The sequence below is a fragment of the Oncorhynchus mykiss genome, chromosome 10 (genome assembly GCF_013265735.2).
Source record: "Oncorhynchus mykiss isolate Arlee chromosome 10, USDA_OmykA_1.1, whole genome shotgun sequence".
Taxonomy (NCBI): Eukaryota; Metazoa; Chordata; class Actinopteri; order Salmoniformes; family Salmonidae; genus Oncorhynchus; species Oncorhynchus mykiss.
Window position 1 is genome coordinate 64,112,370 of NC_048574.1, and position 15,765 is coordinate 64,128,134.

A 15,765-nucleotide genomic window follows, 5' to 3' on the forward strand; every position below is an offset into this window, starting at 1 on the left:
CTTGAAGACATTTTAAAATACATGTGGAAGTATTGTACAGTCCAGGTGTGAGACTCGGTACATTATTTTAACATGTGACTCAGGGATGTGCATACTTATTTAAATTAGATATCTGTATTTCATTTTCAATAAATGTGCAAAAATTTCTAAAAATATGTGTTCACTTTGTCATTATGGGGTAGAGTGTTGTCACGATACCTGAATTTTGACTTTGATATTGATACCAGGTTTAGTATCACGATACTTGACACCAAAACGATACCACAAAAAAAGGTGTATTTGCCAAAGTCACAGAATGGCACATGATCCAGTCAGATCAATTTAGATACTGCTCTGTTCAATCTTTGGGCATCTTTTGAGTTCGATATCATTACATTTTTACGTATTTGTTTTTAGAGAGAGCCATGTATGCATTAATTGAATCAATTATACAATTATATTCAAGTTGTATAATATAAAAATTTTAAAAAACAATCTAACTAGAAAACAACATAATGGTAATAATTTATTTGAATGGAGAATCTGTATTGATACACTGGGTTAATCAAGATGTAGCCTAAGTCTATTCACAATATAGGTGAATGCCTGTATTTTCCTTTCCATTTAGGACTTATTTTATTGGCAACTGCTAAGATAATTATTTTATTGTACTGATTAACAACATTTGCATAGAAGAAGCACTCTTCTTTTATAAAAGTGTGTACTGTCTAAGGAATTAATGTAATTCGTGAGGCAGAATGTGGCTGGAATCTGAGTTTGTTGCTATGAAATCGAGTGAAAACCAGATGGGAGGCAAAGGACGGAAGACAAGTTAATTTGGTTTTGTTGGCGAGGGAGACAAAGTGCATTTAATAACGTTTTTGGTGACAATCATCTTTGAAATCAGCATATTTTGCATCATGGTTTGCATATCACAAACAAAGAACTAGGGTAGTGAATTCAGCTGTAAGCTAGCAAGGAAATGTAGCTTAATTAAAGCTGGACGCTACCTTGTCTAAACATCAGGTTGTTACCATGGTTACTACATGGCTTATCAGTCTGACTGAAGTCGCCCTACAAAAGATGCAGTAGTCTCTACAAGCCAGAATATTGAATAAAATCAATTGTATTTTCAATCTCTTAACACATTGCACCTGATGAACAATATGTCAATAGCTGAATGTAACCGAATAGTCTCCTTGCAATCAGATGTGGTTCGGTTATGCTCGGCCATATTGTGCAAGTGTTTGTCATGTGAAATTTGCATCTGTATTGAAATGAAAAAGCGGTAATACCAACCATAAACCAGCATACTGAAAGTCGGGCTAATAACTCTTCCCTGTGGATATTTTGTCTCAGATTACCTCCTACATAAGGACAAAATCAGAGGACAACAGGTAAAGTAAGTTAAATATACATTTATTCTGACTTTTGTGATGGTACTGTTCAGGAATGCTGAACTTCCATGTTAGAAACAAGTGTAAGTATCGTCTTGCATTGTAAACGTGTTTAGACATTGTTTTGTGAACTGTAATGAACAGTTTCAACATTTCTACATGCCATGGTGCATTATTCAAGTGTGTTAACTTCTGTGCAGCATAGGTTAATGCACTTTAGCAATGAATAAGTGGACGAGGCTCTTTGCGCTATAATGAGGCTGTGCTGACTTGATCCTCTCAATCACGTGAGACACATTTGACAGAAGTACCGGACATAACAAATTGTAGTGCCGGACTGTTTATTATTTTTTTTGTGTGTGTCAAAAAAGTTCTGAGATTTCGGTGTACCGTGCAGTACTAATGGGGTATTGTGTGTAGATGGTTGAGGGAAAAAATATTTACTCCATTTTGAATTCAGGCTGTAACACAACAAAATGTTGTCAAATCAAATCAAAGTTTGTCACGTGTGCTGAATACAACAGGTGTAGACCTTACAGTGAAATGCTTACTTACAGGCTCTAACCAATAGTGCAAAAAAGGTGTTAGGTGAACAATAGGTAAAGATTTAAAACAACAGTAAAAAGACAGGCTATATACAGTAGCGAGGCTACATACAGACACCGGTTAGTCAGGCTGATTGAGGTAGTATGTACATGTAGAAATGGTTAAAGTGACTATGCATATATGATGAACAGAGAGTAGCAGTAGCGTAAAAGAGGGGTTGGCGGGTGGGATACAATGCAGATAGCCCGGGTAGCCATTTGATTACCTGTTCAGGAGTCTTATGGTATGGGGGTAAAAACTGTTGAGAAGCCTTTTTGTCCTAGACTTGGCACTCCGGTACCGCTTGTCATGTGGTAGTATAGAGAACAGTCATGACTGGGGTGGCTGGGGTCTTTGACAATTTTTAGGGCCTTCCTCTGACACCGCCTGATGTAGAGGTCCTGGATGGCAGGCAGCTTAGCCCCAGTGATGTACTGGGCCGTACGCACTACCCTCTGTAGTGCCTTGCGGTCAGAGGCCGAGCAATTTCCGTACCAGGCAGTGATGCAACCAGTCAGGATGCTCTCGATGTTGCAGCTGTAGAACCTTTTGAGGATCTCAGGACCCATGCCAAATCTTTTTAGTTTCCTGAGGGGGAAAATAGGCTTTGTTGTTGTGCCCTCTTCACAACTGTCTTGGTGTGTTTGGACCATTCTAGTTTGTTTTTGATGTGGACACCAAGGAACTTGAAGCTCTCAACCTGCTGCACTACAGCCCCGTCGATGAGAATGGGGGCGTGCTCGGTCCTCCTTTTCCTGTAGTCCACAATCATCTCCTTAGTCTTGGTTATGTTGAGTGATAGGTTGTTATTATGGCACCACCTGGCCAGGTGTCTGACCTCCCTCCCTAGGCAGTCTCGTCGTTGTCGGTAATCAGGCCTACCACTGTTGTGTCGTCTGCAAACTTAATGATGGTGTTGAAGTCGTGCCTGGCCACGCAGTCGTGGGTGAACAGGGTGTACAGGAGGGGACTGAGCACGCACCCCTGGGGAGCTCCAGTGTTGAGGATCAGTGTGGCAGATGTGTTGCTACCTACCCTCACCACCTGGGGGTGGCCCGTCAGGAAGTCCAGGATCCAGTTGCAGAGGGAGGTGTTTAGTCCCAGGTTCCTTAGCTTAGTGATGAGCTTTGAGGGTACTATGGTGTTGAACGCTGAGCTGTAGTCAATGAATAGCATTCTCACATAGGTGTTCCTTTTGTCCAGGTGGGAAAGGACAGTGTGGAGTGCAATAGAGATTGCATCATCTGTGGATCTGTTTGGGCGGTATGCAAATTGGAGTGGGTCTAGGGTTTCTGGGATAATGGTGTTGATGTGAGCCATTACCAACCTTTCAAAGCACTTCATGGCTACGGACGTGAGTGCTTCGGGTCTGTAGTCATTTAGGCAAGTTACCTTTGTGTTCTTGGGCATTCTAGGAGTTTCATTGATTCTTTTAGCATACATCACATCTGATTTCACCCTATTCTGCATACACCGACAGCACTTTATAAGCATAAGGAGGGGTAAACACTCTGCTTAAAGTGTTTATTATCTGTGTGCGCACGTACCTGAAGGAGTGTGTCTGTGTAATCTGTATCACCTCTCACTTCCAGGAGGAGGAGGGTCCAGATGTGCTGCTGGTGAAGGCGGAGGGGTCTGGGGAGAGTCTGGGGAACCCTGAGGGGAACATGGTCATGGACAACCAGACTACACCTTCTCCTGCACCTAAAGAGGCACTAGCTGAGCAGCACAGGAACACACACAGTCTCACTGAGGTGAGCCCACTGTAAACTACTGTCTGAATGGTATTAGGTCAGGGCCCGTATCCACAAAGCCTCTCAGAGTAGGAGTGCTGATCTAGGATCAGTTTTCGATCATAATGAATAGGACTATGTAGACAGGTGACCTGGGCCCGTATTCACAAAGCATCTCAGAGGAGAAAATTGGTCGTAAGTGCTGAGAATAGAAACATTCTACTCTTATGGGTAAAAATTAAATCTATGCATGAAGCCTCATTAGTCACACCTAGTAGACAGATATTTAGAACACCTCATGAGCTGTCCTAACCCGTTAAGAGTTACCAGCAATTGTCTTGATAATAGAAAAATGCAGCGAGTCGGTGGTTCCTGCGTCACATGCAATTGCTTTGTTCAAATGTTTTGATAATTCTATACGATCCATAAATAATCTAAATCTACATGCAGCAGTATCTCTTGTGCCTTTGACAATGATTTCACATGAGTTCCTATTTCACATGATATGCCTAAATACTTATGACAAATAGGCAAATAAATAAACATGTTTTTCTATCGATTTTTTTTAATGACCTACATTATGCCATTTCAAGTTATCCCTTTGGAGCGCAATATCGCGTTGTTCAAAAAGATGCCTAAATTGGACCTGCCTATGAATGTGTTTGATGAAAATGACAGACCTTTCAAACGATTTGAAGTTGTTAAACGGGAGTGAAGAGTGTGTTGATAACGGTAATAATGTCAAAATTCTGCCTTTAACAACCATCAGAATTGGTTTTTAAAAAAAGTGTATGCATGCCGATTAATTAAGAGAATTGATCGTGTCAGGCGAAATTATACAGTATCAAACGTTTTACCATGGCAACATTAAGATGCACAGTCACATTCAACATGGTTGTCTGAGGCGTGCTATAGAGTTCACAGCTGGCGATGCCTCATTGTGATTGTTGCAAATGATGGGGAATAACCAATGTCAATGGGCCTCATCACTGCCTCAAACTGTTGTGATTACCAGCTGAGAAACTTTTCAGAGTTGAGTTTTACTCCTGGCTCACAGTTTGTCTGGGCAGTGTCTGAACATCATCCTAAAACCTACTCTGAGCTGAGAGTTATTTTTGTCTTAAACTGGTTTTAGCAGAATTCCTAGGACCTGTTCTGAGATGCTTTGTGGATACGGGACCTGATCCTAGATCAACACTTCTACTCTTTGTGGATACATGCCCAGGTCTTAGTTAATTTTGTCTGAGGTTTGGGACCATGCCTATTCAATTATCAAACCATTTTAAAGAGTGTCAAGTTATCAAATCAATTAACATATTTGCTTAGTATAAAATCAACTAACATTTTTTGTATAGTACTCATAGCAATCCCTCATTACCCAATCAGTAGATGTTCCATAGCAGGGTGCTCATATCAGATTTATTGATCCAACATCCTCTCACTCTGTATCTCTTACAGTCAGTTGACATGGAGGATGGGAAGCCTGATCTGCTGCTAGTCAAAGAGGAGACAATAGAAGACGGACCAGAGAGTATTGATCTGCTGAGTGGACTAAAGATGGGGGAGCAAGGTAAGGGAGAAATACATATAGCCTACATACAGTAATAGATCTTCAATGGGAATAGTGATGCACCTGGTTATTATTCTTTCTTCTAGCCGGTGTCCATTCCACAAGTTACTACCGGCTAATTCTATGACATTAAGATGCCTATTTAGTCTGTTCCATCTGACTGCCCAATCCATTGTCTCCTCAGCCCAGGCAGGGGAGTTATAAAGTTGATCTCCACTATAAAAGCATCTAGACATGATCTCACATTTCTTTTAGACTAACATTTAGTTTTCAACAGCGGAGATTTGTATAAACCTTGAATATTGTTTCAATATTCAAATTCTATCACCAACTGTCCCATAGTAATGAACGAGTCGGGACGAGAGACAGGCAAGGCAGCGTTTCTCAGCTAGTCGAAATCATGAATACTTTTTTAAACTAGAGTGAGCACATTTTCTATGCCAGGCGAAATCGTGCCTCATTAGCTCATTGTTATGGATGCATCCAAATAAATGTCACTAAAAGACAGCATAAACAAATGCAAATACAACTACTGTTGTTATCCTGCCTGCACTGTTTGACTTGACTGTAAATTAGCCATAGTTGGCTAGCTAGCAAGCAAGGGATAACAACGTTGCCAGCCAGTATGGCAATGGAACATTTAGAACAAACGAGTGGGTCACGTCTCTAGCAACCGAACCAATAGAACGAACGACCAGCCGGCTTGGATAGCAACCCCAGATGTGTCGGGACTATGTCTTGTGGAAGGATGAAATGTATGAATAAATTGATCCAAATAAAAAAAAGTTATGAAAATATGTTAATTGTTATTTGAATATGTTGGTAACCCGTTGTATAAATGTGATAATGTCCTCGACTTATGTTTACATACAAAAACACAATGTATAACCTTAACCAGGTAATTGACTCAAAACATTTAAGGAGTCCCCTTAGTCAGTCAACTTCGGTTCAACACACTATGGTGGAGTCGCACTCTTGCGACTTCGGTTGAAGGATCTACAATCAGCCCTGACAAGGCATTCCTTCAACTATCCCGCTCTTCATCTTGTGAACAGGAATGAGTCAAGCTACTAAAACAAATCATTGGAAAACGAGACTCTTACGTTGCGCCAACTAAACTGTCCCATAGTGGCAGAGCGTGCTCACCCCCTGGACGTTGTGTACGGAAGTTATTTGTTATCATAAGTTTCCTAATCAAACAGTTCCTTATTCTTCAGTTTGCTGGAGTAATGAGTAAGAAATCGATCAAGATGACGATGGCTTAGCCGGGGTCATGATCATGCGGTTATAGTATAGTTTGTCTCGGCATGGAACTGGCGGCCCTTGCTCGGAACAGTCTGTGTGCGCATTGCCACATACTGCATGCAAACTCCCTGGAAAGACGTGTAGCATTCTTGAGGAAGCTTGGCGTTTCTGATGGAAACTTTCCTTTCCAGGATTCTGGCATCTGTTGGAAACGAGGTGCAGGAAGCGGAGAGGCACTTTAGGCTGTTGTCGGAAACAGGTGGAACTAGCCTCCCAGCAGGGAGATGGTATGCCAGCTGGTTCAGTCTACTACGGTGACATACAGTGCCCAGGTTCGGATGATGACTTGGTGTCTCTGGACAGCTCCGGGGGTTTCTCGGGTGACGAAAAGGACTTAGTTCCAGGACAGCCACCTCACGCTACGGGAGTAGCGGGGGAAACCCTGGTATCCAACGCATTGTTCATAGAACTGTGCCGCAAGGTGGCTATGCGTTTGGAGGTGAAGTGGCCGTGTTCACCCCCGCGTCAGAAGACATCAAGGTTTGGTGGGAAGTACCAGGCACGTTTGGCCGGAGATTTGGGTCCTATGGGCCTGGCCCCTGAGAGGGATAATCTGATGGCTAGAGGTTTACCGCAGAATGTTTTGCTGCCATCGTTTACAAGGGCGCCTTCCACGAGAGGGCTGTATGCGTATAAGTGGCAAGTGTTTGAGCTCTGTTACCAAGAACCGTAGCTATAGTCATAACGTTACATTTTCTCTGCCATGTTTGAAAAGTATTTTGTAAACTCTTCCTGCAGGTGGTTGGCTGGAGGCTAACAGAGGAGACTGGGTGGACATCTTGGATTCCCAGACCGGTGCAGCCAGGGACCCGGGGGACATCACCACCGAGCAGGCCAGGACCAGAGGTGACATAGTGGAGGTCAGTGGATGGAACAGCATCCTCAACTCTGGGCTGGGGATCAACACTGTTAACCAGAAACAAACAGTCGAACACAAAACAACAACTGAACTTAGTCTCCATGACAACAGACTGGCTGAGATCAGGGCAATGCGTAGAGTTGGTCTGCATGGACGGGGAGGTGTCCGTATGCAGCTAGAGAGAACAGACATTGACTTGGCTAGCAATGATCCGTCCTGCTCCTATAGTTGTGATTCAGAGAGACTGATGGCGCCTCAGGTTACCCCACTAACAGGTGCTGCCTTCAGCCTGTCTTCTATAGGATCTATCAACTGGAATATGGACCCTGCGACAACACAGACACTTCCTGGCCTTCATCCTCCTCACACTCTCCTAATGTTAAACCAGACCTCAGACAATGCCTCAGACAATGCAAGTTCCTCAACAATAAATGGCTACACAAGCCCATTGACAAATGACCGTAGTAGAGACAGAATCAGTAAAGGTGGCAGCGCCAAAGAGAAGCGCTTCCGGTGTTCGTTCTGTGGGAAAGCCTTTAGTTTCCCCCAACAGGTGGAGATCCACCAGAGGATACACACAGGAGAGAAACCGTTCGGCTGCCAACTGTGCCGGGCCTGTTTTTCCCGATCGTCCCACCTGAAGAGGCACCAGAGAGTCCACACAGGGGAGAAACCCTACAGCTGCCCCCAGTGTGAGAAGAGGTTCTCCCACCAGCACCAGCTAAAGATGCACCTGAAAATCCACACGGGAGAGAGGCCATTCGCCTGTATACACTGCGAGAAGAGGTTCTCAGAGAGGAGCTACCTCAGGATACACCAGCAGAAAATGCACAGGGACCATGTATATGTAATGTAGAACTATATAGTTTGTTTATAGTTAATTCTGTTGGTTTTGGATATAGAGGGAACTGGGCGAGGTGAACTGAGGAAAGAATGAGTATGATGAGGCAGAGTAGATGATATGGTGATGGTTGATGTGATGGTGTCTGTAAAAATGCTTCACTGATGAAGTGACAACCTTGCCCTGTTTGATGGTGTTTTATAATGAGGAAATGATCGTGCCTTAATTCATGTTTACTTGACATAAACAAGTGAAGGTGTGTGTAATGTAATGATGAACCTTTTCCTATTCTAAACTTAATTTTTATCAAAGTAGGGTACCAGATTTACAGAAAAGGTCAAGTGTGTGAGAAGTTATTCTACTTGTCACGTATTGTTTTGTGAAATAAAAGTACTGTACTTCACGTTATGTGAGTGTTTGACCATTTTGTTGAAATTAAATACAAAATTGACTTCATGCTGACTGACTTGGTTATTTTTCTATCATTGCATGACTGGGTTTTCCTAATGAGTGTAACCAAAACATTATACTTAATTCTTCAAATCAACACATATGGATTGTTTAAAAAATAAATAAAATCAGATGGCTCCATATTGTTAGGAATCACAGTGTTAGAGATGGGTTTGACAGTGGTTAACATTTTAAAATATTATGTTTGTGTCTACAGTAAAGTTTATTATATAAACCTTTATGTTCTTCTGTACAATATGTGTTTACAGTCTGCAGTCCATGAGGACCTGCTGATATCCGGTGTTGCTGGTAGGAGAGACTGGACCTCTGAAGCGGCTGGTCACAAACCCTGGCCCCAGATCAGGACCCTGGATCAGGAGCCGTTCCTTCCCGAGTCGTAACTGGGACTGAACCACGATGGACAGAGACTGTGTAGTGGGCAGTAATATTTGACGTGTATATAGAGTATTTATGATAAATACCTCACATGCAACTCGTAATAAGACTAATAAGTTAGCCTATTAAAATGTTCACCATGTGCAATCAAGTATTATGCCTTTAGCTGACTAAGCTCAAGGAATGGTCATGAGAATGGAGTTCTAAATTCAAGTATTACTTCACTTGAATGGATTCACCTACAAGGCATAAAGCTTAAGTAACAAAGCATCAACAAGCATTAGTATAACAACGCATTAGTACGCATTAAGTACGCATTACAACGCATTAAACAACGCATTAGTATAGGTATCTCACCACAGCAATTCAGGAACATAAGAGAAAGATTCATTGTTCTAAGACCCTTTTATAAGCTTCTGACTTGTTTGGATTCAAAAATGAAGTTGTTGACCAATAGTATTACTGTAAATTGAACCTCCAATCAGATATCAGACCTACAGGATGTAACCTCTGCTTCTCAGAGGTGAGACAATGGGGGTTGGTGAGATCAACACAGAGGAAATTCTTGCATGCAGTTGATAAGAATTGTCACTTCGTGGCTGAGCTGCCCTACAACTCCACCACCAGACGGAACACAACCAGTGGACAGAGGCTCCAGTCTCAGTGCAGGGATGGAGCAGGGCTTGGGGCTGATGGAGATAGACCCTTCTGTTCCTATGATAAACAACCCCAGTATCCATGATGAACAGAGCAGGTCGCCCTGGGCTTCAAACTTCACAGAGAGTGGTAGTCAGCAAATATGTATTTTCCTTCAGAGTATTGTCTAATGCCTGTTGACTGGGTTCATAGAAGGCCTGGACCTGGTTCTAGCCTTCCTCGGTTACCTCATGGTTACCCTACCAATACAGAGGGTCAGTATGGGCATTCCTATCATACAATCCCAACAACACCCAAACAATGGCTAGAGGGAGCTCAAAGACTAACCACCTTAGGGGGGTGGCTCCTGCTTCTACCTCCTCTGGTGTCATTGGGTTACAACGTGGGAGGCCGAGCATTAGTTCCGACGCCGACAAGCCGTACGCCTGCCCCACGTATGGAAAGCTCTTTACTGAAGCGGACTAGGTGAAGAAGCACCAGACCGTTCACACCAATTGTGTAAACTATGTTACAAGAGCTTCTCCTTCCTGAGTAACCTTATCAGACATAGGAGTGTCCACAATGGGGAGAAATCGTAGCAGTGTGGCTTGAGATGTATACAGGGGATGTCTGAGAACTATTCTTTAGCTGACATAGTATAGTTATCATGTGAAGTGTCTTGTAGTAAGAGTTTAAGAGGGTAATTAACCACCTACCCCTCATTAACTTGTCATTTGAAACAGTCTTGTGTAAATTCCTGTTTTTATAGAGACAGCAAACCTATGCTAGAACAAAGACAATTGAATATTACCTTACCGAATTGATATAAATGGAATAAAGTAATTCATTATTTTATACTTTATTCTTGCCAACAATGTTCTTTCAGGGGAAAAGAAGTCTGTTCTCAGCATAAAATATACTGATACTGAGATTCAGGGCTTCATTTTTTTACAGACCTAATGCAATGGTAAATCTTAGTGCTTGCAGTAAGACTGTGTATCAGAAATAGAGCTATTTGGGGCCTCCCGGGTGGCGCAGTGGTTAAGGGCGCTGTACTGCAACCGGCCGCGACCGGGAGGTCCGTGGGGCGACGCACAATTGGCCTAGCGTCGCCCGGGTTAGGGAGGGCTTGGTCGGTAGGGGTGTCCTTGTCTCATCGCGCACCAGCGACTCCTGTGGCGGGCTGGGCGCAGTGTACGCTAGCCAAGGTGGCCAGGTGCACGGTGTTTCCTCCGGCGCATTGGTGCGGCTGGCTTCCGGGTTGGATGTGCGCTGTGTTAAAGAAGCAGCGGCTTGGTTGGTTGTGTATCGGAGGACGCATGACTTTCAACCTTCGTCTCTCCCGAGCCCGTACGGGAGTTGTAGCGATGAGACAAGATAGTAGCTACTACAACAATTGGATACTACGAAATTGGGGAGAAAAAGGGGTAAAATTCGAAAAAAAAAAGAAATAGCTCTAATTTTTACAACCCGAATTATGGGCACAGTAGCCGGTGGTGACGCAAAACGGATGGGTTTTGATGAATAAAGTTGTAGGTGTGTCGAAGCTATGACCCCGTTTGTCAATAGTTACAGCCACAAAGTCAAAATGGCCATGTCATTAACTCATTAATTTTTCTTGTTTTGCTTTTTGGTCTTAATTTTAAGGTTAGGCATAAGGTTAGCAGTGGTCAATGTTAGATTTTAATAAGATGTAGAAGTGTGCAACTGCAGCACGCAATTCAGGTCATTTGCTGTTTTTGATTGGCCAGGACCAGAAAAGTCAGCGAATAATTCTAATCAAATTTTTATAAGACAAAACAGGAACTTGTTTTAAATAGTTACAGGCACCATAATTGCTCCCCTTGGGCATATAATATTATAAAAACTAAGGGGGGTTTTACGCGCATCCAAACTTTTCACAGGAGCTGGAAAAATATCCAGTATAAAAGAGAAAGGGGGAATGTCAACTAACCTTTGCACTGCTCCCAAATATATACACTACATTTCAAAAGTTTGGGGTCACTTAGAAATGTCCTTGTTTTTGAAAGAAAAGTAATTTTTTGGTCCATTAAAATAACATCAAATTGATCAGAAATACAGTGTAGACATTGTTAATGTTGTAAATGACTATTGTAGCTGGAAACAGCTGATTTTTAAAAATGGAATGTCTACAAAGGCCCATTATCAGCAACCATCAGTCCTGTGTTCCAATGGCACATTGTGTTAGCTAATCCAAGTTTATAATTTTAAAAGGCTAATTGATCATTAGAAAACCCTTTTGCAATTACAGTTGAAGTTGGAAGTTTACATACACTTAGGTTGGAGTCATTAAAACTCGTTTTTAAACCACTCCCCAAAAATTGACACAAGTAATTTTTCCAACAATTGTTTACAGAGAGATTATTTCACTGTATCACAATTCCAGTGGGTCAGAAATTTACATACAGTAAGTTGACTGTGCCTTTAAACAGCTTGGAAAATTCCAGAAAATGATTTCATGGCTTTAGAAGCTTCTGATAGGCTAATTGACATAATTTGAGTCAATTGGAGATGTACCTGTGGATGTATTTCAAGGCCTACCTTCAAACTCAGTGCCTCTTTGCTTGACATCATGGGGAAATCAAAAGAAATCAGCCAAGACCTCAGAAAAAACATAGTGGACCTCCACAAGTCTGGTTAATCATTGGGAGCCATTTCCAAATTCCTGAAGGTACCACGTTCATCTGTACAAACACCATGGGACCACGCAGCCATCATACCTCTCAGGAAGGCGACGCGTTCTGTCTCAGCAGCAAAGAACCTTGTGAAGATGCTGAAGGAAACAGGTACAAAAGTATCTATATCCACAGTAAAACGAGTCTTATATAGTCAACCTGAAAGGCCACTCACCAAGGAAGAAGCCACTGCTTCAAAACCAACATAAAAAAGCCAGACTATGGTTTGCAACTGCACATGGGGACAAAGATCATACTTTTTGGAGAAATGTCCTCTGGTCTGATGAAACAAAATAATGACCATTGTTATGTTTGGAAGAAAAAGGGGGATGCTTGCAAGCCGAAGAATACCATCCCAACCGTGAAACACGGGGTGGCAGCATCATGTTGTGGGGGTGCTTTGCTGCAGGAGGGACTGGTGCACTTCACAAAATAGATGGCATCATGAGGTAGGAAAATTACGTGGATATATTGAAGCAACATCTCAAGACATCAGTCAGGAAGTTAAAGCTTGGTCGCAAATGGGTCTTCCAAATGCACAATGACCCCAAGCATACTTCCAAATTGGTGGCAAAATGGCTTAAGGACAACAAAGTCAAAGTATTGGAGTGGCCATCAATCCTATATCCTTGAGCCCTGACCTCAATCCTATAAAACAATTGTGGGCAGAACTGAAAAAGAGTGTGCGAGCAAAGAGGCCTACAAACCTGACTCTGTTACACCAGCTCTGTCAGGAGGAATGGGCCAAAATACACCCAACTTATGTGGGAAGCTTGTGGAAGGCTACCTGAAACCTTTGGCTCCAAGTTAAACAATTTAAAGGCAATGCTACCAAATACTAATTGAGTGTATGTAAACTTCTGACCCACTGGGAATGTGATGAAAGAAATAAAAGCTTTAATAAATAATTCTCTACTATTATTCTGACATTTCACGTTCTTAAAATAAAGTGGTGATCCTAACTGACCTAAGACAGTGCCATGACCTTGCCTCTTTGGGTGTGGCGAGCCCCATCCCCCTCTCCCTGCCCCCCCTTTCCTCCTTCAACTAGGCTGCTGTGGCCAGAGAGACAAGGTAAATTCCTGAGGATCTCCTCATGGACACACAGTATAGAGAGAGTAAATTTTCATAGAGAACAAAGGAATTCCTTCCACCTCACATAACTTGAGGTACGAACAAATTTCATGTTCCAGAGAAAGTATAAAATATCGGTGAAGATTCCAGCTACGAACTGGTCCGTTTGTTACAACTTGGGGAAGCTCATGGGAGACGGTGTGGCAACATTACCATAACGCTGTTTATATAATAGCCTCAGATATGACGTTTACATCTAATTGTTGTATAAGATGAATGAGTGAGTATGATACTGTTTACACAATTTTACATTGTGATTTTGGACTGTTTAATGAAGGAAAATTCAAAAAGGGAATTGGAGTTAACTAAATCAGAGGACCGCCGCTGAGCCCAGTTAGGGTCAGGCGTCCTGGGACAGCCCCTTTTCTGTAATTCCGAATAAAACCCAACATTGAGAAATTATCACCAGACCATGTTTTTCTCCATTAGGAGGGGACAAAGGTTGTAGACCATTGCTGAATTTTTTAACCATACCACGTGGTTAAACTCTTAGACTATCGATACCGACAGAATGAGAACAAGTCTTTGATATTAATAACTAGTCTGCAGCTAGGAATTCGGTATCATTGAACGCGAAGAACGACAATCGCCGAAACATCCATTCTATAACACATGAATGAATGTCACTCTGAACTATCCCCTCTAACCAAGACAGAGAGAGAGAGAGAGAGAGAGAGAGAGAGAGAGAGGACGAAACTCTCCAACAGAAAAACTTTTCACCGGCGATCAAGACGACACACTGAGCGAAAATATATATATTAATTGCAATTGTTCCAGAATGATTGAGCGTTCGTGTGCAAAGGATTAGCATTTCAATTGTTATAATTATCAACTTTGTAGTGTCTTCTCAGTCGACCCCCACTTCCCTTTTGTCTAACAAGCCGCCATGCCGGTTTAGCCCACTAGGGCACATTCTCCTATCATTTCTTGTAACCATATTTACTGTTTGTTTATGCATTTCTGTGAATTACGTAGTTAGTAATATATAAATGATTTAAGACAATTGATGTATGGATGACTCATAGTGAAGACTGGGTTCGTGCAGATAACCAACAATTTACAATGTTTGGAATGAGACTAACGTGAGGTAAAGTAAATAATTCATTAATTCGAAGACTAATTGATCAGATAAAATATCTAAAAAGTTATTTTAGGAAATTATAACTTTGTAATCTGAATATTTTTCCTTGGTGCCCCTACTTCCAAGTTAATTACATTTACATGATTATTCAGTTGATTGCGTAATAATAATTACAGAGAATCTTTGATAAAAAACTATGTCTTCAATTTAATGATAGTAAAGACAGGACAACAGGGAATTTTCACTAGGATTAAATGTCAGGAATTGTAAAAAAAAAAAAAATGAATTTATATGTTTTTGGCTAAGGTGTATGTAAACTTCTGACTTCAACTGTATGTTAGCACAGCTGAAAACTGTTGTTCGGTTTAATGAAGCAATGTAACTGGCCTTTAGACTAGTTGAGTATCTGGAGCATCAGCATTTGTGGGTTTGATTACAGGCTCAAAATGGCCAGAAACGAAGTTTCTTCTGAAACTCGTCAGTCTATTCTTGTTCTGAGAAATGAAGGCCATTCCATGCCAGAAAACTGAAGATCTCGTACAACGCTGCGTACTACTCCCTTCACAGAACAGCGCAAACAGGCTCTAACCAGAATAGAAAGAGTGGGAGGCCCTAGTGCATAACTGAGCAAGAGGACAAGTACATCAGTGTCTAGTTTGAGAAACAGACGCCTCTCACGTCCTCAACTGGCAGCTTTATTAAATAGTACACTCAAAACACCAGTCTCAACATCAACAGTGAAGAGGCTGACCCCGGGATGCTGGCATTCTAGGCAGGTTTGCAAAGAAATATATATATATATATATATATATATATATATATACTGCTCAAAAAAATAAAGGGAACACTTAAACAACACAATGTAACTCCAAGTCAATCACACTTCTGTGAAATCAAACTGTCCACTTAGGAAGCAACACTGATTGACAAATTTCACATGCTGTTGTGCAAATGGAATAGACAACAGGTGGAAATTATAGGCAATTAGCAAGACACCCCCAATAAAGGAGTGGTTCTGCAGGTGGTGACCACATGTGCAGATGCTTTAGTCCAGGTCTGGGAGGAGATCCCTCAGGAGACCATCCGCCACCTCATCAGGAGCA

The 15,765-nt window shown here is 42.0% G+C and overlaps 1 protein-coding gene across 1 annotated transcript in view; it reads left to right on the forward strand.

The window, feature by feature from the left end:
- Positions 1-8,725, forward strand: part of LOC110534615 — a 143,138-nt gene extending 134,413 nt beyond the window's left edge. Inside the window, exons 8-10 of the mRNA XM_036934442.1 lie at positions 3,554-3,715; positions 5,153-5,264; positions 7,308-8,725. Coding sequence (XP_036790337.1) covers positions 3,554-3,715; positions 5,153-5,264; positions 7,308-8,284 — 1,251 coding nt within the window. The 3' untranslated portion in view covers positions 8,285-8,725. The remainder of the gene's footprint in view (positions 1-3,553; positions 3,716-5,152; positions 5,265-7,307) is intronic.
- The last annotated feature ends 7,040 nt before the right edge of the window (positions 8,726-15,765 follow it).